At 45.9% G+C, this 22,322-nt stretch overlaps 2 protein-coding genes across 3 annotated transcripts in view; one reads left to right on the top strand and one right to left on the bottom strand.

Annotated features, from left to right (window-relative positions):
- The window catches only part of NINJ2 (ninjurin 2), a 49,591-nt gene extending 34,067 nt beyond the window's left edge, over positions 1–15,524 (top strand). For both annotated transcript variants that reach the window (XM_062570187.1, XM_062570196.1), the window contains exons 2-4: positions 10,713–10,944; positions 13,551–13,738; positions 14,645–15,524. In XM_062570187.1, coding sequence (XP_062426171.1) covers positions 10,713–10,944; positions 13,551–13,717 — 399 coding nt within the window. In that variant the 3' untranslated portion in view covers positions 13,718–13,738; positions 14,645–15,524. The remainder of the gene's footprint in view (positions 1–10,712; positions 10,945–13,550; positions 13,739–14,644) is intronic.
- Positions 15,525–17,321: 1,797 nt separating this feature from the next.
- Positions 17,322–22,322, bottom strand: part of B4GALNT3 (beta-1,4-N-acetyl-galactosaminyltransferase 3) — a 67,477-nt gene continuing 62,476 nt past the window's right edge. The window contains exon 20 of the mRNA XM_062567376.1: positions 17,322–21,579. Coding sequence (XP_062423360.1) covers positions 21,471–21,579 — 109 coding nt within the window. The 3' untranslated portion in view covers positions 17,322–21,470. The remainder of the gene's footprint in view (positions 21,580–22,322) is intronic.

Genomic DNA, 22,322 nt, shown 5'->3' with positions numbered 1-22,322 from the left:
GGAGAAGGCTCTCCTGTGGACTTAAAGGAGACTCCTGGTATGTACAAACCTGGCAAGGTGATGGAAAATGCTGGGAGAGAAACCAAGACTGAAGGAATGGACTCACTCTGCAGAGACATTTTGTTTTAAAGTGTCTCACTCAGATCAGAAATCATGAGGTTTCTCTAATTAAAGAATTAGAGGGGTTTTTTTAAGCTTAATAGACTATTCTCATAATCTCAGTATTTACAGACTAGAGACTCTTGGTGCCTTTTGATGTGATGGCGCACATTTTGATGTGCCATTCCACCTCAAGGTTCTGGCTGCTCCAGGTTTCTGTCACATACGGCCAGAAACAGGTCATGGCACAAAATCCACCTCAGCCCTGCCTGGATTTTCCTGTTGGTTCAGATTCATGCAACTTCAGCTAACATCAGCAAGACTGCAGAGAAGCCTGAACACCTCTTTTGCCATATCATCCCTAAAACAATGTCTGTGTCCCTGCACACAGAAGATACTAAATGTGCAAATGAAAGAGAGGACAGCTAGAGAGGAAGACACAAAGGATGGCTTTATTTGGTTCTAACAGTGGGCTAAAACTTGATGAGCTGCAGTCTGAAAGGAGGGAGTCTGTATCATGTTTCAGAGAATTGGATCAAATTTTGGGTTACATTTCTGGTTCTGTTGCAGGCTGCCTATGTGTTCCTATGCAAGTTATATGGGCCACAGATCGCTAGTGGAAAACTGGGAAAAGAATTGTCTTTCCCTCAGCCTTTCATGACTCGGTCAATGCAGAACATTATCTACTGGTCCCCTGCTCCTGCAGTTGACACATCTCCATTCTGACTTGAATTACAGGGACATTTTTTCCAAAAGATGAGAAGCAAAGAGTCATTGATTTCAATGCAATACATACTGTCTTTGGAGGGACACAAGCTTGACCTTGCATACTTAAAAGGGAGTATTCTTAGATGAGGCCTCACTAAGGTATTTAACGAGGATTTTCCACTGCTTTAAAACTCGGACCTGTGTTCAAGAGCTGTCTTGCATGCAAGCTTACTTTTCTTAGCTGCCTTTTGAGGAGCCCTTAGAAGCAGACTTCCCTAAGGCTCCACAGGATACAGGCTGAAAAGAGCTGCTTTACCCAGTGAGATGGCAGCTCCCTGGATTTTATTTCAAGTACCTTCTTTGATCCAGTCTTGCCTCCTACTGGCCATTTTTGCAGCAATACACACCCAAACAATTGCTCTGTGCTTTGTCCTCCAAAGCAGAAATGGAATTTAAGCCAGTGAATCTATAGTCATTCAATAAGCTTGAATACACACCTTGAAGAGTTGATGTGGTAAATGGAGGAGACAGAAATCTTGTATCTGGTACTTCCAGAAGTTACTAGGTTCATGTTTTGTCATGAAAAATACAGTGTTTCTAACTGCTAGGAGCTATCTGTAACTGTACTGTGAGGCAAGTGAGGCTTTGAGGTCATAGCGAGACACTCAGGCAGGACACTAGGTCTTGTTCTGTACTCTGCCTCCAACCCTGATCTGTAAATAATACCTTTTGGCATATCTATTAAAATATGAATAATAGTTACATTTGTAGATGCTCTGCACAAGCTAGCTATTTATTCTACTCAGATTTCAGTTGAACTTTTAAGAGCCTATTATATTTTTATCTCTAATAGTTATTAATGAGACCAGGGTCCCACTGTGTTAGTGATCATATACACACACACAGAAGCAGCACTTTATTGTCCTGGAAAGCTCTTAGCATGATGAGAGAAATGGTATGACCATAATTTTTACCAGGAAGCCAAGACAAATGCTGCAACAGTCTAGAACCAAGCTCAGACCTCTCCTGCTCTTGGCAGTGCCTGTGCCCCGCATGATCCCATTTCTCTCCATCTTAGCAACAAGAACAGTAATGAAAATCCTTCAAAATGGAACTGAATGAGCTTACCATCATCAACCCAAGAACAGGGGTAACAGCCTCAGTTAGACAATAACCAAACCACAAGCAGAAATGCTAAGATACTGACTCCACACAGAGCAATAAAGCATGACAACTCTTGAGCCAGGCTCAGAAAGACACTATGGATATTCTCCGAGGTATGCAGAGGGGCTCACGTGCACTCACGGGAGGACACAGCCTCCTCCCAAGCATGGCATCTCCTGTCCTCTCCTGGTTCCCCATAGCTGTAGCTCTCATGAGACAGGAGCAGTGTTCCTTGGCACAGCAGGCTCCCAAGCCAAGAGGCAGTGCCTCTAGCCAGAGAGTTTAATGGAAGTGCATTAACACTAATTGAATCTGAACAGCTATGGCCATGCATCACTTTGCATTTTCTCATGTTAAAACACAATGGCCATTTGCTAGAACACTCCTAATGTGTTTAAAATCTTTCCAGACACAATAGAGATTGTTTCTCTGCAGAACATTCCCCAGTAGCCTAGCATAGACTTAAGATGTTTCTCTGCAGACTTCCCTGCCCTGAAGTCCATTGCTAATTACACACATTTGCCATATTATCTAGCTACTGCCTCACTAATTTCTATATTTACTACACAGCTTGACCAATCTTGAAATAAAACATAGAAGCAAGGGTTTATTGAAGGGTAGATGGACAACAGCACTTTTTTTTTTTTTTAAATGACATTAGGCCAGAACTCAACTGTGAACCAACGCAACTCAGAATGTTCCAGTTCTCAAAAAAAAAAAAAAAAAAAAAAAAGCCTTTTTAGGTCCAGAGACTGACTCAGTCTACTGGCAGAGAAGGAAGCTGAGCCTGGCAGTTTTTGAGGAAAAGGAATAGGATGGGCCTAGGTGAGACTAAGTCAGCAGGGTCTGCATGGTGATGTTGGTGAGTGCTAGAACCAGAGACAGAAACAATAACCCACAGGGCAAAGACATGGCAAGTGTTAACACCTAGAGGTGGAAAAAATATTTGTAGATAAAAGCTCTTATAAATTACAGAGGGACCAAATACCCTGAGCATCACTGTTTAGGGATGTGACTTCATCAGTTCTGCATAATCTCTGCTGAGATCCACAGCCATGGGCTCCTGTCTTTCTGCCTGTGCTCCTGCAGCTTCCTTTTCCTGGAGACCCCAAGCACTCAAGAGTGACCAGAGGGATGTGCAGGTCAAAATCTGCACCTGAACCTGAGCTCCAGAGTGGTTTAGGAGGAGGGAAACATTGAAGGGAAGAAGAAAAAAAAAAAAAAAAACTTAAGAAAAAAGCTTAAGAATACAGAAGTCATCTGCCTAATGTTTTGTTGACTTTAGTAGCTTGCTTGAATTATAAATTCAGGCTGTGTTATATACACACCAAACACAGACATGTAGAGTACTTCTGCAGTATATCTTAGCCACATCTCTTCCTAAACATCACATATGCAAATATTCTTATTATGTTATGGGTAAGGAAACTAAGAGGCAAGGAGAGCAAATAGTACGCCTTAAGCCACATAAGATGTGATTGATGCACAAACTAACCTTAGACCTCCTCATGTGAAGATGAGCATCAGTCCAGGGCTGGGGTGACTGTGTATTAAGTCACAGATAACTGAGTGCGTAGATCACAAGAGACCACTGCTGTACACTTATCCCGTTCTAATATTTTTACCTATATATATCTGCTGCCAACCACAGTCTGAGAGGAGCCGAACTTTTGGTCTAGCCTAATAGAGCTATTATGTTGTCTTGGCTTTAGAAATCAACCTGACTCTCAGCAATGGATTCAAACACCCTTAGACCTGTAGAAGTTCAAATTTCAGACTAGCTTTAGGAATGTTTTGAATTAAAATAACATATATGAACACACTTGCTCTTTGGATCTGGCAGCAGTCTGTGAGATCGGGCCCAGGTTTTCTTAATATTTTGGGCCATAAGCCATCCAGCTTGCAGATTTATTCATCTTAGCTTGTTTAGCTTTGTAAGCACAATGCACTAGTTACTGTTGTGCCTCCCGGCTGTTCTTCTATTTTTTATAAACTCATTTTCTCTGCTAACCTACTTTTAATTTCTCTTGTAAAGTTGTTTTAAGTCTCCACTTGCTTTTTTCAAGCACCAGGGTAAATCTGCTCCGGGTGCTAAACACAAGGGACTTGAATAGGCTCCAGCTTCTATATCCTAACTTTGGAGATGATTGTTCCAGCTAATCCTTTGGAGTGCACTCCCAATTGCACATATTCAAAGAGTCGTCCCCCCTCTGCCACACGTACACACCCAATTGCTTCTGTTTAACAATCAAAGATCATGCATCGGCACTTTGCAATTGCTGGTGCCAAGTAGTTCTTGAACCCCCAAACCCACTTATTGCTTCTGATCTACTGCTAAAGGCTCTCCCACCAGTTTCACTGCCCAGACCCCCTCTTCCTCGCTCCAGCTACCTGGAAAAGCTATCTCCTATTCCAGCTCAGCTCTGAAGCCTGCCAGCTGATTCCTGGATCTTTTCAATTCAGTATCATAAATAGACTTAACTAGAGAGTTTAATATAGATTAGGTAAGACAGTTATTTGAGAGATGCATAATTTATATTGCCCTGTAGCAACATAAATGCTATGATTGGCATCTGAGAGTGAATGGATTCAAGAAACCTGCTCACCATACAGCAATGCTGAGTGCCAAAGGGAGAGAAGGGTAGGGGAGAGAAAGGCGGTGCACAAAGGAAAAGAGCAGATTGATGGCAGGGAAGTGTAAAAGAAAGACAAAGTGAAAGGCACAGGAGGGAAAAACAGTGGAGAAGGAGAGAACAGAGGAAAAGAATGAAAGGAGAAAGCAGGACCAGAGCAGAAGGATGCAAATGGGTACAGAGAGGCTCTGCAAGCAGCACTAGAGATGTGAGGACTTGGAGGAAGGGAGAAGGAGAGAGCAGAGCCCACAGGCTTGATGCGACAAGCAGGTCTCTGCAGCCTGCGAGTGCTGCAGCCAGCCACGAAGCAGAACCCAATTGCAGCATCAGCCGGAGGGCAAGGGCGAGGAGCGCAGCTCCCGTTCTCATGGAGCTGTGCTACTTCATGACTTACGCAGGCTGCTCTCCTGACCCCTCTGCAAGCCACATTTGGGAGACTGTCCAGCTGAACACCATGTGAAGATAAAGGATTGGAAGCAGATATTTAGGCTTCTGTTAACCTCCCATTCCTCTATATCCTCATTTTGAGGAGTTGCAGCAGGAATACAAGGCTGGACTTTCAGCTGGGTTAGGCAAAGAGGCTCTGCTGGCATCTCACCCAACTGCACATTTGTCCCTTTATTGCTATGACTGTCCCCAGCATACTCCCTTGTTCAGAAGTGCAGGTGCTGTTGTTATCAGTGTGGTATAGCACTTGCATTGCTGCCCAAGAGAGCTCACCAAGCTCGCACGTGGGAGTGAGTTGGGACACATGAGGTGGATAAAGCAAGTGGAGAACAGGAGCTGAGTGGAAGGAGAAGTGAACAGTGCTATGCAAGAAATCAGGACCTGTGCCTGCTAGTGGCCTGGCTTTCCACTGCTGAAGAGGCACTGACCCTCAGCTGCTGAAAGGTGCTTTTAGGTTAAAAAGCTCTATTCCAAGCAGCTATGTCAACAAGCCCCCTGTTACACTAAGCAGTAACCTCACTCCACTTTCTTCTTGCAGAAGCATAAGGCCATCTCAGAGAATGACCTTGATCAGGACCACTCCTGTAGGTGGGGAGAACCAGAGAGAGGAGGAAAACACGCCTAACTGTTTTCTGGGCTTTATCCAATACAAGTTGAAGTCAATACAACCATTTGGCTCTGGAAGGGACCCCTAGTGAGCAGAACAGCTGGCTATATTAAAAAAACCTAACCGCAACAACTGGACTAGTTGACAGCCTCAGCAGAGGCCAAAGAGGGGGACTGGCCCAAACACTCAGCTCTGCTTTTGCCCACAGCCTCCATGGCAGGGTCTAGGATTAGTTCTGTTTGTGGAAGGCAGCCAGGATCCTTGCTGTTGTGCAGCACTGGAGGAGGGAGGGAGAGGGAAAAAAAAAAAAACCCAACAAATAAACAACCCCCCCCCCACACACACACTTTGCCTCAAGGAGTTCACACTCAACAGGGTATTGACCAAAGCATTCTCCTTGTGTCTCTCCTCTTGCAAATGTACTGCCCAGCTCTGCCTTAACCCGTTCTCTCACCTGTGGACGGAGAGGTACAGCTCTGCAGGGGACATACAACCTCTTGGAGGGGGAAAAGGGTAGAAGCTGGTAATCTCTGTTCTGGTCCCAATTCTGCTGCTGACACTGTGCCTAGACACAGCATTTAGGCCCAAAATATTCAAATTAGCTCCATTCACTGCAGAGGAAGCGGTCAGGAGCTGCAGGGCAGTGCAGAATAGCTAATGAGTGGGCACTTAAAGTAGAAGCACTGACTGCAAGCAGGGCCTTTAATCTCTGCTCCCAGCTGATGGAAAGGGAACTGTGCTCCCTTCCTACCTCGCAAGATGAGTTTGTGTGCTTTAACCTTCACCAGCTGATGTTTACAAAGCACTCCTGAAGTTGCCAACTGGCAAATACCGTGGAAAAAATACACCCCAGATTTCCCCTGGCGCCTGACGCGCCGTGTGCGCGTCTGCGTGCGCTTGCCTACGCGCGGCTGTTTATCGGCTGGGCTCCCCGCGGCGCGCGTCTCCGCACCTACCCCTCTCTGTGCACGGCCTGCATTCATGCCTGTTTTCTTTGGCGTTCTGCAGCATTTCCCTCAGAACTAATCGCCAAATAATATAGTTTCTCCTCAGACATCCCCCTTCTGCCAGAGCGCTCCCATGAAGAGGATTATCATTCTCATACTTCTGAGTCTCATGCTGTCCTGGTGTCTCTTTCAGTCTGCTCTCCCCTGAGGAGATGGTCACAAAGCACACAGATTTGCAATTAGATCTGCTCTGTAATTCCCCTCCCCTTGGAAAATACAAGAAAAAATGTAGGTTTTGTAGAAATTGCCCAAGCAGCTTTAAGAAAGCTTTAGACCAAAAAGCCTGCAAGCACTGGAAAGAAATATTTTCATGAACTGCCTCCAAAAGTCTTCAGAAGAAAGGTGTCTCTCAGAGAAAAAGAAAAAAAAAAGTTTAAGTAGTAAGTATTTCCCTTGAAAAGTAGTTTCAGTGGAAAATTTTCAGGTAGCTTTAGCTAGCAATGCAGCACTCAGCAGCTGGGGAGCTCAGCATGCCCTCTGGTGCCAAAGCAAGGTTTCACAGGCCCTGCAATTTGACAGCTCTGTGTAGCAGAAATAGAGATCGCATTAAAAAAAAGTCCACCCTCACACTTGTGATATTCTGCCTTTTTTCTACAGTAATTCCTGCGAAAATTAAAAATAAAAATAGAAGTGGGAACTGCTGCAAGGGTTTTCTTTTCCCTTTGAGTAAAAATAAAGCCTATGACTTATAAAACCTAAAAGAGTGCATCACGGAGCCCCTTTAACTGCATCGCTATGCCAGGCTTACTCAAAACGAAGTGCAGAAGGGATTTGCCTGGGGTCAGACTGAAGCTAGTAGCTTTTGTACAGAAAGAAGGCTGTCTGATACGGGAAGGCAAGAACCATGGGCAAAGGGATGCAAGAGCCAAGTTCTAGCTCCCGCTTGACGGGAGTTGTGTGCCCAGGCTTTGCTCCTCCACATCCTCACCGCCCTGCCCTTGAGCAGCGGGCAGTAATGATAACTCCCCATCTTCAGGGAATTCCTGCACATAGATAGTTGCTGTTTGTTAGCAGACACATGCCAGTTCTGGGACAACGCTCACCGAGACCAACTCTGCGTGATCACATTTTCCTCTTTGATACACTATGGAGGAAGAAAGGCAGAGATCCCCCGCTCTCAGAAGGGGGAATGCTTTCAAAGCAACCAGAAGGATGCCAGATTTAGCCCATTGATATAAAGCACATTGATAAACCTTAAAACACGCCCTGTGACTTAACCCAGGGCTCTGTTTGCCAAAAGGGAATCGCTTAATCTCACCAGCAATCCCATGTAAACCTCCTCCCACTGCCAGCCGCCCGGGCTTTCCAGCTGCAGGGAAACCCAAGCTGCTTGTGAATCAGCTTCTGAGCTGCTGCACTTTACAGGGCTCAACGGTAAGACAAAGCAAGAGCAGTAATGGTTCAGTTTGAAGAGCTGGGCGTAAATTGTGGCATTTTTTTTTTAAGAAAAGAAAAAGAGAAAGACATCACAGGCATCTGACTCAGACACCACAGATGGAGTGGGTAGCTGCTGACAGCCATGGCACCAGGCATCCCAAGTAAAGCCAGCCTCTTACATTTGTCAAAAAATGCCAAGTTTCTGAAGGCTGATGGTTTTCTTAAGTTTCTTGTTATCTGAGGCTTCAGGTTTATCTTTGTAGCTGCTGGACTAGACAGAATAGTTTGTAAGGGCCAAATCCACAGAGGAGTTGGATTTCTCTGACTTTAGCTGCGGTCAGCAGGACTTCTGCAGGGTCCTTACCACATGGTAAGCTCTTCTGCAGAGTGGCTCATTATCTACCTGTCTAAACACAAGCTCAGGACTCAGCTTTAATCATACAGGTGGCCTTTTGGCCACCTTTGCAGCCCAACCAAGCCAATAGGAATGCCCAGCTTTTCATTGCACAGTGCAAGGATTTCCCAGATCCCATGACTCTGCCTCAGACAGCAGTGGCCTTCCCCGCCTGCGGTGTCCTGCCCCAGACAGGGGAACATGCCATTGCTTTCATCCACACGTGGGAAACACACACAAAAAAAGCTCAGCTTCATTGTCCTCCCAGCCCTAACTCATCATCACCCACAGATAGGCTGTCAGTGCCCAGTGCTGTACCACTGCAGTGAGGAGGGATAACTTCAGGAATAAGGAAGAAAGCACATTTAAGGGATCAAATATCAAACCCTGCACCACTTGGTATGGGTACCACTCTGTTGCAACAGCTGCATGTGCTTTTAAGTCAGCTGAGAGCTAGTAGTACCTAACTCTATGAGATCAGGGCATGCTCCCAGGATCAGACCTTTTGCTGATCTCCTTTCTCCCAGACACAAAAGATCTTAAGCATTACTCTGATGTCTAGGGCAAGAGAGTAGAGAAGTCCTGAACACACTACCTCAAAGCCCTTACAGGCTTTCTAGACTTCTACTTTTATTTCCTTCCAGGATCCTCTAGCTTCTACCTTCAATAGCAAGAAATAAAAGCTCTGCAAAGGAGTCTTTTAACCACAGTTACTTTACTATTAGAAACCACAAGAATTACATGCTTTTAACTAACAACACATCCCCCAAAAGTCCTTTCCTACCCTGAGCTGACCCCTTCTTAGGGATCACAGCTCATCAATATTTCAACCTGATTACAGTTCTTCCCACCCTCTTTCTGCTGCATGATTTTCCTCACATGAGCTGATGGTTGGCCTGAGCCCCCTTCAGAAGTAGGGCCCCTATTTCAGGGTCACACATACAGGCAGCACCCTTACAGGTTCACTGCCTGTCCTCACCTTCCCATCCCTCCTCAGAAAAAGCTCCTTGTCCCCCCCCAGGGACACATCAAGAAGCCAGAGGTAGCACCATAAAGGGCTCTATTGCTCTGCCTAGAACATGGAGAAAAAAATTGTACTTTGTACTTTATCTGGTATAAAAGAACAAAAACAGGACTCACCATCTGAGATAGGCATGGTCCTACTTTCAGCACACGCCTGGAGAAATCTCTTACAGCACTCAGCAGAAGTTACCTCAAGCCCACAGCTGAACCTTTTCTCCACATTTAAAGGGTTATCCAGCAGGACAGCACCAATGGTAAGGCTGTCAATCTTGAATAACAGCCAACAGGAGGCTGATTTTCCAGAAATGAAGCCTGTCTGCCACACGGGAGTTACATTTTTCTTCCACTTGAAAAAAGAAGATCATAATTTACTGCAGATATATCTAGATCATTTGCAATTATCCCTTTTGCCAGTAGTTTTTTATCGGTTGATGATACTCTGGGTGAATTAAAATCAATTTCCTCCTTTCCTACCACCTTCTTTTTTGTCATATGGGGCATGACAACTAGCAGAAGAACCCAGCTAACAGGAATGTTAAAGGAAAGGTAAAGGGCTAAAGTAGCCCCAGATGACCAACCTCTTATAATTAGGTTAAAAGCAGCCAGATGACCCACACCTGGTAAATTCCAGGTGACAGGAGTAGAGTATTCCTCTCTACTGACAAAAAATGTGTCTGAATGATTAGCTAAAATTAGGTGTGATGAATCCTACCTTTTGGATCCATGCTTTTCAATGCCTTACATTTTGAAGAAATAGTGTCCCTGTTTTCAGAAACAGGAAAATAAGGATCGTAACATCTGCTCTAGTACCTTGTCTAAAACAGTAGCCATCAAAAATGTGTTCAGAGAGGATGTAAATCCCAGCACTGACAGTCCTTTGAACACCCTGCCCAAAGGGAAGATCTCTCTCTAATCCCCCTAAATTTGAGGCTTGTCTGTGCCCTCAAGGAAGAGAATTTAATATTCCTTGTAAAATCCCTAGCTTGAGTTAATCTATGCTGTTGTAACTCTGGACAGCTTGTTATCCATAAAAATACCCAGTATTTTTCTAACCTTGCAGAGTTCTTCTGCCTATTAATACAACGAGGCAAGTGTGAGGGAACACTGGGTACTTTTGCATTTTTAAAACACACAGCTTTGCCTCATCCTGGCTTTCCAGGTGACCGCCGTGGTGAGGCAGCAGTCCGCCCTGCAAGGACAGGCCTCTTGGCTTAGGAGTGAGACCAGTAATGCTGTTTCTTTTGTCCCCCCAGGGCATGAATCCTCATCTCAGGATTAATGGTCCGATGAACATCAACCATTACGCGACGAAGAAGAGTGTGGCAGAGAGCATGCTGGATGTGGCGCTTTTCATGGCCAACGTCACCCAGCTCAAAGCAGTGCTGGAGCAGGGGGCCTCCTTTCAGTACTACGTCACCCTGATCGTGCTCATCAGTGTCTCTCTCTTCTTCCAGGTGGTAATTGGGATTCTCCTCATCATCTCAGGTAAGGCTGCCTCCAAGCCCCCATGTGCCCTTGCAGGGTGCAAAGTGGCTGGCTGTGGGACTGGGGCAGCAGCAGCCTGCCTGTCATGGGGGGAGGGATGGAGAAGCAAAATCCGTGGCCTCCTTCCCTGTACCGTTCTGCTTGTTGCAACCTGGTTTGTGGAAGGATTTAAGATAGCATGATAGTAGTGATGGAGAGGTCTGCATTACTGTTTTAAAAAATAGGGAATATCTTTTTTTTTTTTTTTGGCACAATTTGCCCTGAGAACTACTCAAGTACCTTCACTGGTCTCTTTTCTCCCTTGCTGATCCCTGTAGCAGGGAGAGAAACTGGCTTTCAGGCAGGGTCACTGCAATGTACCCCTCCACACAGCTGCTGCAAGCACCACACTTTAGCCATGTCTTTTGCTCTCACCCAAGCTGGGGTCCGACAGAACACTTCAGGCAGAGGTATTCCCCATATTCATACCACATTTACTGAATCACACACTTCTAGTGCCTTATAGTGTTTCCAACAGACTCAACAAATTCTCTATTCAATATGGAACTTCCTATAATTTATCCTTAAATGTAATCCCTGTATTAAAAACATGCAGAGCACTACTTTTTCTGGTGTTTCCTACATGCTTTTCTATATGGGACATACAATTCACGGCTAAGAGAAACCCTGTAACCTGGTCTCTCACATGCCCTGTGCTGCACAGTCCTTCCGCATGCCAATCTGATAGGCTTCTATGATGGCATGACTGGCTGGGTAGATGAGGGGAGAGCAGTGGATGTTGTGTGCCTTGACTTCAGCAAGGCTTTTGACACTGTCTCCCATAACATCCTCCTAGATAAGCTCAGGAAGGGTGGGTTAGACGAGGTGGATTGAGAACTGGCTGAAAGGCAGAGCTCAGAGGGTTGTCATCAGTGGCGTGGAGTCTAGTTGGAGGCCTGTAGCTAGTGGCGTTCCCCAGGGCTCAGTACTGGGTCCCATCCTGTTCAACTTTTTCATCAATGACCTGGATGAGGGGACAGAGTGCCTCCTCAGCAAGTTTGCTGATGATACCAAGCTGGGAGGAGTGGCTGACACACCTGAGGGCTGTGCTGCCATTCAGAGAGACCTGGACAGGCTGGAGAGCTGGGTGGAGAGGAACCCCCTGAGGTTCAACAAGGGCAAGTGCAGAGTCCTGCACCTAGGGAGGAGTAACCCCATGCACCAGTACAGGCTGGGGGCTGACCTGCTGGAGAGCAGCTCTGCAGAGAAGGACCTGGGAGTGCTGGTGGATGACAAATTGACCATGAGCCAGCAATGTGCCCTTGTAGCCAAGAAAGCCGGTGGTCTCCTTGGGTGCATTAGGAAGAGTGTTGCCAGCAGGTGGAGGGAGGTGATCCTGCCCCTCTACTCAGCCCTGGGGAGGCCTCATCTAGAGTACTGTGCCCAGTTCTGGGCCTCCCAGTACAAGAGAGACATGGAGCTACTGGAGAGAGCCCAGTGTAGGGCTACGAAGATGATCAGAGGGCTGGAGCACCTGCCCTACGAGGAACAGCTGCAAGAGCTGGGCCTCTTCAGCCTGGGGAAGAGAAGACTGAGGGGGGAGCTTATCAATGTGTACAAGTGCCTGAAGGGAGGATGTGAGCGGGACAGGGCCAAATTCTTTTCAGTTGTCCCATGTGACAGAACAAGAGGCAATGGGCAGAAATTGAAGCACAGGAAGTTCTGCCTGAACGTGAGGGGAATTTCTTCCCTGTGAGAGTGACGGAGCACTGGCACAGGTTGCCCAGAGAGGTTGTGGAGTCTCCTTCTCTGGAGATATTCAAGGCCCGCCTGGATGCAACCCTGTCTAACATGCTCTAGGTGACCCTGCTTGAGCAGGAAGGTTGGACTAGATGATCTCCAGAGGTCCCTTCCAACCTTACTGATTCTGTGATTCTATGGCAGCAGCAGTGGCCGCAGCCAGCTGAGAAAGGGGTCAGGAGACCACGTTTGAAGGAAAGGAGGCACCAAGGTGCCATTTGCACTGCCTATTGGCTGGATAGCCCCAGTAACTGGGGTGTTCCTGTATTTGACCCATTCAATGCCTGTCAGCTGTAGCTGATCCTATTCAGATACCCAGAAACTTCTTGCTCAGGTAGGAGAAGAATCTGTCTCAGTCAGTATTTCATCTGAAATCTGAAGGAGGAACTGGCCTCCCAGCACCAGTCCAGCGCCGTTGACCTTGCCTACTGCACCATCTAGCCTCGCTTGGTGCATCCCACAGAGCATGTGGAGGGCTGGCAATGTGACATGTGCCTGATTAATGTGCAGCTGTAACTCAGTCGTTTAGAGACAGACCATTGGAGGGCCTTGACACCCACATTGCAAAAGAAGGCACACATAATAATTAAAAAAAAAAAAAAAAAAAAAGTCTTCTGCTCTGTCCTAGGGCAAGCTGCGGTGTCTGTACAGATACTGAGAGCATTTCCCCAGCTCTGCAGCTATGATGGCCAGGGGCAACTTGCTCCACATGTGTTTGCAGCTGGTGAAGGCTCCCTGGGTCTGGAGACTTTTGACTTGGAGTATGTATACTTCTGATTTGGAGCTGAAGTACAAATCTCATTTTTTTTTCACACTGTATCGTCCAGCTCGTTTGAACCTGAATGATGTCGCAAAGCAACCCCGCCTAAATATCCTCAACAATGCCGCCACAGCTCTCATCTTCATCACAGTCATCCTCAACATCTTCATCACGGCCTTTGGGGTGCAGAAGACTGGCCTCTACCCTACCAGGAATTATAGAGGACCTTATTAAGTCATGGGGCAAGAGAGTCAGGTAAGAAAGGGGAGAGTTCCCATCACTGCCAGTCCCTGGAAGGGCTGTCAGTCTCAGACAACGTCACTGCAATATTGAGAGGTGGAAGACTGCTACAGAAATAAGCAGGTGTATTCTGGAGGTGTATTGTTGTCCCATGGGCATCCATGGCCATTGAGCAAATTTCCGCAGAGGAGGAGGATTTCCTGGGTTGATCTTTAGAGCAAGATCACCAAATCTCCCTACTTCTGGGATTAATCAGAAGCAAGTAGTTTTCAGATGATGGCACATCCCGCTTTAGCAGTTGTGGTTGGGAGCTAAATTTTTTTTTTGGGGGGGGGGGGTGGGGGAAGATGAGTTCTGGGAGACAGACAAAGAGGACAGTGTTATCTGAGCAGAAGGAAAGGAAGATGCTGGGGAGGCAGTGGGCGAAAGAGCTCTTCATAACAGCCTGTATGGTTTGGTGGCAGCTGTTTAAGATGCTAACTCTTGTTTTCAAAAGAGTCTTGTGAATGACAGCTCAGCCAACTGCTTGGCTTCACATGTCAGGTCAGACAAGGGAATGGCGTGTTCTTAGGTCCTCAGGACTCTTAGGTCAAGGTCATCATCTCTTGCTTACGTGACCTGCCGCAAATAAAAATGGTCCAAATGTAATACGCTAGGGCAACAGCCAGCAAGAAAGCTTGACAGAAGCATGATATGCTGTGCGAGGAAGTGCTTCGGATTCGCTGCAGAGGCCAAAAGCCCCTGTGAAAGCAGTACTGGCTTTGGATCTAGAGGGATGAGAGAGCTGAAGCGCTGCTCCCCGCGCTTGGTGCCGCGGCCGCGGTGCTGGATGCTCCTGGCATGCTCTGTATGTTCCCCACTGCCCGGGCAGGACGGGCGAATCTCCTGCACGCTCACCGGCACTTTTTGTCTTTCCTGCAGGATAGGGGCAGCGCGACTGATGGGGTGAAGCTCTCCTCTACGTTTTTACTGATGTCAGCAAAATCCCGTCATCCCACCGAATCCAGAGAACTCGGTTAAACTTTCAAAACTGTACGTGTTTTGTTTCATACAAGCCCTTCAGTGCTTTTGCAGTTCTGCAGGGGTGAAAACTTGCATTGCTTTTCAAAGGTAGAACAAACTCTGAGTGATTTCTAGTGAGAGCTGTAGGAACAGCAGCAGCGAGGCAATTTCAAAGTAGTCCTGTAAATCTTTTCTCGTATTTTAGCTGCCTGCTTCTCATATGTAACATTACACCATTTTGTAGAGAAGCCCGAACAGTTTATTTTATAGGCTAAATAAACAAAAAATGTCCAGCTTTTCTGTCTCAAGCATAATTTGCTATATTTAAAGCAATGCTCTCTAGTAGTTTATATCCCAAATATAGCAGTGGATTTTTTTAAACTAAAAAGAAGTTCTCATGGGAGGTTAAAAAAGTGTGTGTATGTCAGTGCAGCTAAAAAGAGTTCAAATGTTTTCCTAGCTGTTTAAAAATAAAATTAAATGGGAAACACTTAAGAAAACAATAAAATATTTCCAGCATAGGAAAATGAACAATGACAGAAAATAGATATTATGTTCTGATGTCATCATCAGAGTCCTATCAGGAACACTGTCTGAGTAGCCTGATGATATCTAGGATTAAAAAAAAAAAAGAGAGAGAGATAAACTCATTATACATAATGAGACACCTTAGGCTAATTGCCACACTGAGAAACAGCAGGTACATAGTGTATTACTTTTTTAAAAAAATCAGCATTATAATTTAAGATGTTATCATTAACATAAATGTTTTAAAATATGTAATTTTTATATTGACAATGTTGGGAATTCTGTTGTACTAGAACAATTCTTTTTTTAAAAAAAAGACTGTTAGAATTTGTGGATTTTTGAAGTTCTTTGGAAAGATTTTGGATCCCAAAATGCAATTTTGTAGCAAGCTGAAAAACTGGGTATTTTTAATCGCCTGTTATAAGCATATTTAAGTAATGACAGGCTGTTCTGATTATTAAATGATTTTTCAAAGTAAGGCAGAATCAGTGCTCAGTACGGATAACTTCCTTTTGCATACTCTTACCGCTACTAAGAAAGAAATATCATGAAGTTATGTGCATAGCATATTATTCTTCGAGAGGTAATGGGAGTGACTGACACTGCTAAAAGCAGATATGAGTAGATCTTGTTTCCTCTCTATTTGACTTCTCAGAATTAAATTTCTTTTTAAGCTGCAAGTGGTGACTTTGGATGACTTTGTGAACGACCTTGTCAATAGTGGCTTACGGGCAAGACCGACAGGCTTGCATCAGGTCCTACCCTCAAACCACAGTGGCTGTTCTACAGCTGAAGGAAAGGTGTGTAGAAAAAGTGGAGTGGCAAATGGTGGTTACGCACACTTGGAATTTTAATTAGCAAAGTCGAGCACAGCCTAGGTCTGTTTGGTGAATCAGGTAAAGACGTGGCCTCTCCCCAGACCGACAGCACTGCGGGGGAAATGTTTCCGAGAAGCCTCTGGGATCCTGCTGTCCTCCAGGATGAAGCTTCTCTGTACAGGCAACAAAACTAATCGCAGCCGCTGGAAAAACCACCAGTCAGGGGCTTGCAACCACTACTGACCCAGCTGCGTTTATGAAAGCATAAAAAATTATGCATCCCGTTTGCAGAATCCAAGTCCTGTGACTCTGCTTCACAGAGTAGGAGACAAAGCGATCAGTAATTATGACTGACTTAAAAAAAAATAGGTTAGGCTGGGGAAGAAGCATTGAGGGGAGATTCGTTACCAAATCGTAACTCCAATATCAGTCTTACAGAGAGCTGCAAAACGACGTACTGCAGTATGTAAGGCCTGAGCTGAGTGGGCTTCCCGTTATCCAGCACAGGAAAGCAGAAGACCAGCAGTGCACTGGAGTGCTTTTCCTCTTGTCACCTTTAATAATCATTTCTCATTTTAATGGAATCAGACTCATTAGCAACCTTGGCTGCCTTTTCGCCTCTCTGCCTCCGACCCCCATTCCTGCTAAGCTGTTCATATGCAAGGGAGACAGGGCTGAAAGGAAAAGGGGCCCCAATTTTAACTTAAATAAGCCATTGCCATGAAAGACCTGACCTCCCACTTGTGTAGGCTGCACCAAGGACTCAGCTCAGGTCCAGGCTCTAACCTGTAGTCTCTGCTCCAAGAATTGGCCCCTGCTCATGAGAGTCAACTTCATTCACTGCAGTCCCTCTCCAGCATCATACAGCCAGCACTCCTACTTTGCTGGGATGTGTGTTTATCCAGCGTTTCTATCCTCATCCACACGATAAATCCCAGGAAGATAGGAAAAAAGTCTGTTTGTCGCCATCCCATTCTCTACAGCACCTCACCTAAAGGAACTAACATAGGTCTCCCTCCTGGCTAACTATGCTTGTTATGTCTCCCTGTCTTGCCTGCCACTTCAGCACCTGCAGAGCTCTTTTGGGCTTGGGTAGAGAGTGATCTATCTCTGCAGCATTGAGTACACCTGTAATTATGTGAGACAAGTGGAGGCTTTAATCAGATGAGATAAGAGGGGGAACATCTGATTCCTAATCCATGCTTTGTGGGGATGGCAGGTGTGTAAGCAACACACAAAGAGAAATGAGCTCTTGTAGGAAGACAATGTATTTATAAAATGTGGGGGAGAACCAGTATATCCCCAGATATTAACAGAGGTGTAGTCCAGGAGTTATCCTGAAGGCACAGAGTCACTTTAAGGCAAAGAATTCAAAGGTATAGTCCAGATTTTTAACACAAGGCATTGGTATCTAAAAAACAAACAACTTAGACATTTATAAGCCATGAGAAGAAGGCAAGATGTTGATATCAGGAGAATATTAAAGACAATGACAAAACAAGTCACATTATTATTTTCACACAATACATTTCTTTCATAATAAAACCCAGTCCTTCTTCATTCCCTTTGCTGGACTGCAAATAAATATCAGGCCCATGACTCATTCAGGAATGAAAAAAAGTTTGGTGACAGAGTCAGCATTTGTGGGCAGAGCCACTTTTCAGTGCATCCCACACTCCTGGGGCCAGGGTCCCCTGCCTGGCCTCCTCCTGGCGGCAGGGACCGCCTGTTCTGCAGCGTGCCTCATCATTCCCCCAACTGTTCCCATCCAGTGACCTGCTGGAGTGCTCCCTTCTGGCCTGTGTGTCTGATACACAGGAAAGCACGTGCAACCAATTGCCTTCTCCCATCAAGCCAGGACACAGCTAGAATGCATATGAAGGCCAGAACTGCAGGGCAAACTTCACCGCAAACTCAGGCAAAGCTTCCTAAGAAATCCCTGTGACAGAAACAAGAACGACTTTATGGGGAAGTCAGCTTCCCTGCTTTGGTAAAGCCAGCTTCCCTTCAGCTCTCCGGGAGTTGTGCAGATTCCTGAGATAAGCCTTCTTCACAGCAGTAGCAAATGCTGTGCCACGCTATCGGCCGTATGGTGGTGCAGGAAACAACTGCCAAACAGAGGTAAGCTGCCTGTCGGGTTGTGATGGCCGGGCTACAGCCCTGCCCTGCTGCACCCTGTCACTGCATGGCTGTAGGTCCTGCTGTTCCTGCCGCACTCCCTGCTCTCCTGCTCTTCATAGCTTTGTTCGGGGGAGGAAAAAAATATAGGTTGTTTAGGAACAGGAGCAGCAGCCCAAGGGCAAAGCCTGGCAGTGCTCCTGCAAGATTTCATGCTGGTCCAGAAGTCACGGAGCGTGTAGCCCTCTCTCATCTTACAGCCCACAGCAGTCTGAGTGGGTACCTTGTGAGCGGGAAGACAAGGTCTGTCCCCACAGGCTCTCTGCAAGCTCCTCCATGGAGGCTGCCAACTAGTGCCAATTAGTATTAATCAACTTTACAACGCCGATGTATAAAGACTGACTAAGAACGGGGCCCCATTGTGCTAGGAACAGAAGAACAACTGTGACAGCAGTTTTTACAGCAGGGTTACTGGCCCTTGGGAAACTGGACTGAGACCCAGTAACTCCTTTCATACCCACCAGGGAGTCCTTACGAGGTAAACAGTTCTGCTTGCTATTGGTCTAGGTGAAAAGGCATGAAGTCTCCTGGACAGCTAAAACATGGGGGTGAAGTCCTCAAATTCTGCTGGCAGAGAGGGTTGTACCCTAATTTCTAGACCCCTCTTTGCTGATTATCCTCTCTGGTGTAGAAGAGGAGTTATTCATACCAAGTACTCATACCAAGGCAGAGCCTGTGAATTACCTTCTGGAAGCACCTAATTCTCTCTACTGTCTGTAGATGAATGCAGGGTGCTGACTTTAGGTGCTACAAATCACATCTAAGCCAGATGTGAAAGCACATGGTATGAACAACCCTTCTTGAACATGGTATGAACAACCCTGTGTATGGTGCAAGGGTTATTCCTGAAGCTGTTAGCTGCCCATCTGCAGAACAGGCATAACGCTCCTCTTGGCTTCCTGGGGCAGAACCGCGAGTTCTGCTAACACCTCCCCGCATCCCTGCTGCTTGTCCTCTCCACCGGCCTATCCCCGTCCCACAGGAACTGTTTGATAGAGCCAGTCCAGACAAGCTGTGAAACCTGCAGTGCCAGAGTCTGGCGAAAGACCTGCTTGCTTAGTCGTGGGGTTGTGCCTGTGCTAGTGAGCAAAGCGCAAGCTCCAACGTGCACTCGGTGTGCAGCTGATACTGCACGCACCAGGCAGAGACAGAGCTTATTACAACAGTGCATCACAGGCCTCTTCCTCTTAAACTTCAGTACCACAGAAAGAAAAAAAAAGTTGTCAGCCTCTTCCCTCACCCCAGAACTGCAGCGTTTCATTTCTTAGTCTCTATATGTGGAAACTCCCTTCCCTCATTAAAAAGACTGCCACGATTTGAGCAGAAGGTTATGGCTGCCTCTTCTTAGATATTCAATGTCTAAATTCTGACAAAGGCTCCATGAATTAACAGATACAGTAGTCTCTCGCGCACTTTTCACCACGTCTGCACACTGCACAGTATAGCTTCCTCAAATCTGACTCCATCAGCCACAGAACTCACACTACGGCAACCTTATACTCTGCATGCCAGAACCTGGATGTTCAGTATTCTACTAGCAATACTGGGATTTGATGAACTTGTCAAGCACCACAGAATTAATAATAAATGAAAACCTATTCTGAATTGGCATCCACTCCATCAGTGTAAAAGTAAAAAAACACTAGTATATCAAGTCAACATTGCTTGTATCCTACAGACCTTAATTACTTGCTTTTCAATGACTCCTCTCAGAGCTGGGAGCCGCAAGCTGCATCTTATGTCATACTCTTCCTGATTCTTGATATCAGTAGCAGCCTTTTCAGGAGGGTTTGGGGAAACTGAAGCTCCAGTGCAGAGCACTGACTGCGCTGTGGATGTCTGTGCCTCTACAGTCCTGTAAAATGGATACTGGGAGTAAAAATCTTGCCTTGCACGGGCAGGAGTTTCAGGGGCTGAGAATTCACTCTAGAGTCAGGCCAACTGTGAGCAGAGCATTTCCACAATGCTGGCATCGGTCTGCTCATCCTTTTATTCACTCAGCCCTCTCCTGTCCTCATTGCTCTTCTGCTCCCAGTGCAAGTGCCAAGTCCTGAGACTATCTCCTTGATACCAGGCCAGAGCTCCTAGGACTGTTCCAGAAACTGTGCCTGTTCTTCAGTATAAACAAGCCTGCTCTTTACATAAAAGTCAAGCTATGACAGGACGTAACTGTGAAGCCATAACTTATTAAATTAACCTTTAGATGCTGCATAAATGTACAGGACTTAGAAAGCAGAATATTCTGTCTCCTCTTTTTCTAGCAAAATCACAATTTTAAACTAATAAAATATTGCCACTTCTTCCCTGCTAAGGTTTCCCTGATATTGTTAGGACAAACACATGTTTGTCAGATAAGGCTGCTAAGTTCCTCCTGAGGTGCCTCCTAGATACTCTGTATAACTAGCCTCAGGCAGTAGATAAATAATTCAGGTGGAGTTGTAACATCAGCCCCTGCCACATCGCCCAGCTGCAGGCAAATGTAGCTTTAATAAGAGAAGTGAACTTCAGTCTCCATCCATAGCCGATACCTTGCTGAATATGAGTGTGTATTTTCGTATTGGTTGAAGTGAAAAGCACAGAGAAATGTCTAAGTGTCAACAACCTAAAGTGCCTATCAGTTCCTCCTCATCCAGACTTTGTTGGGTCACTACATGGGCGTGTGGACACAATACAGTTCAGAGAAATTATTTTGGTCTCCTAGCCAAAACCATGGATACCTGAGAGCCTGTTTCTGTGTGTGTGTGTGTGTGTGTGTGTGTGTGTGTGTGTGTGTGTGTGTGTGTGTCTGTATTTTGCTTTTTTTGCCTATTTTCTTTCTTCAAGTATTGAGAGAGAAGTTGCATTACCTTAAATAATCCATTCTGTGTTTAGCTGGGATTTTTTCCTTTTTGTTTTGTGCCATGTAAGACACAATAGGAAATATGGCACCTCTTTCACTGTACCATCCACTAGCCTGCATGGCAGGAAATACGAGTCCTTCACTTGTCTCAAGCTCCCCCACAAAACTCCCCAGCAAGACAAGGAACCCACATCTCGGAGGCAATAGCTCCCAAGAGAAGTTCCTGCTCCTCCAGTCTGACTGTCCCTTCGTCAGCTGTGCTGTTTCACAGGAGGACTCTGGAGAGAGAGAAAGAGCACGTGCACTCAGCTGCATGCCTAGATAAAGTGCTTGCTGGGCTGAGATGGTGGATGACTCCGACAGGCAGCTTTGGGGTTGAAGGCTACGATGTCCTCAGCTGGCGTCGGTTCCACATGCCTCGCTTTGAGTGATACCAATGGAAAAAGTTCCTCAGGGAGAGACGCTCCACTTCCAGGCCAGCCTGTAAAATCCTGGTGGAAAGCAGAAGAAGAGTCAATTTAGGGAAATCTTGATCACAAAGTGTTTGGGTTCAGGAGATCTTGTTTAAACAGTCCTGTTGTCAGGAGACCGCAATCAAATTCAAGAGTTAGTTAGAATAGCTCAGGAATATCTCATATCCATAAAAAGGCATCTAACGGCATCTGCTGAGTTTTTACACACCCTTCAGAATAGAGGATGGCTAAGCAGGACTGGTCAGGAGTAGGGATAGACTTGCTAGGAGGAAGGACAGCTGGCAACATGAGAATGCTCATGATGCAAGTCCTTTCCCAAGTGATCTAAGAAAATACAAGACAGAGCTCAAAATCTAGAGCTGTTGAGGCCTAGGATTTGTACAGCAGGAAGAGAGCCATCTGATGTGAGGGAATGAAGGAAAGGTACACCCATAAACTTCTCAGAAATTTTAACTATATCTTATGATCATAAGATATAGTTAATGTCTCTCTGAGAATTGCCCTTCTGGGCAACTACTACATGTAGTATGGGAAGGCTGAGGGACTAAAACTAGACATACTGTACTATGAACTGCTCAAAGAGTATTATATGTCCACAGTCCTTTGTGCCTGATCTGCCTGTGGCCAGCCAACAGTGTGGCTGGAAGACACCAGAAAACAGCTCCTCTCTTCTTTTATCGGTGGCTGTATTTTGCGTTCACTCATCTACTGGTTTTGAGGATCAAGATACACTCAAAGAATCTCCTTCACTGACCAAGTTT

Source organism: Rhea pennata, chromosome 1, assembly GCF_028389875.1.
Source record: "Rhea pennata isolate bPtePen1 chromosome 1, bPtePen1.pri, whole genome shotgun sequence".
NCBI lineage: Eukaryota > Metazoa > Chordata > Aves > Rheiformes > Rheidae > Rhea > Rhea pennata.
This window is presented reverse-complemented; position numbering and strand designations above follow the sequence as displayed.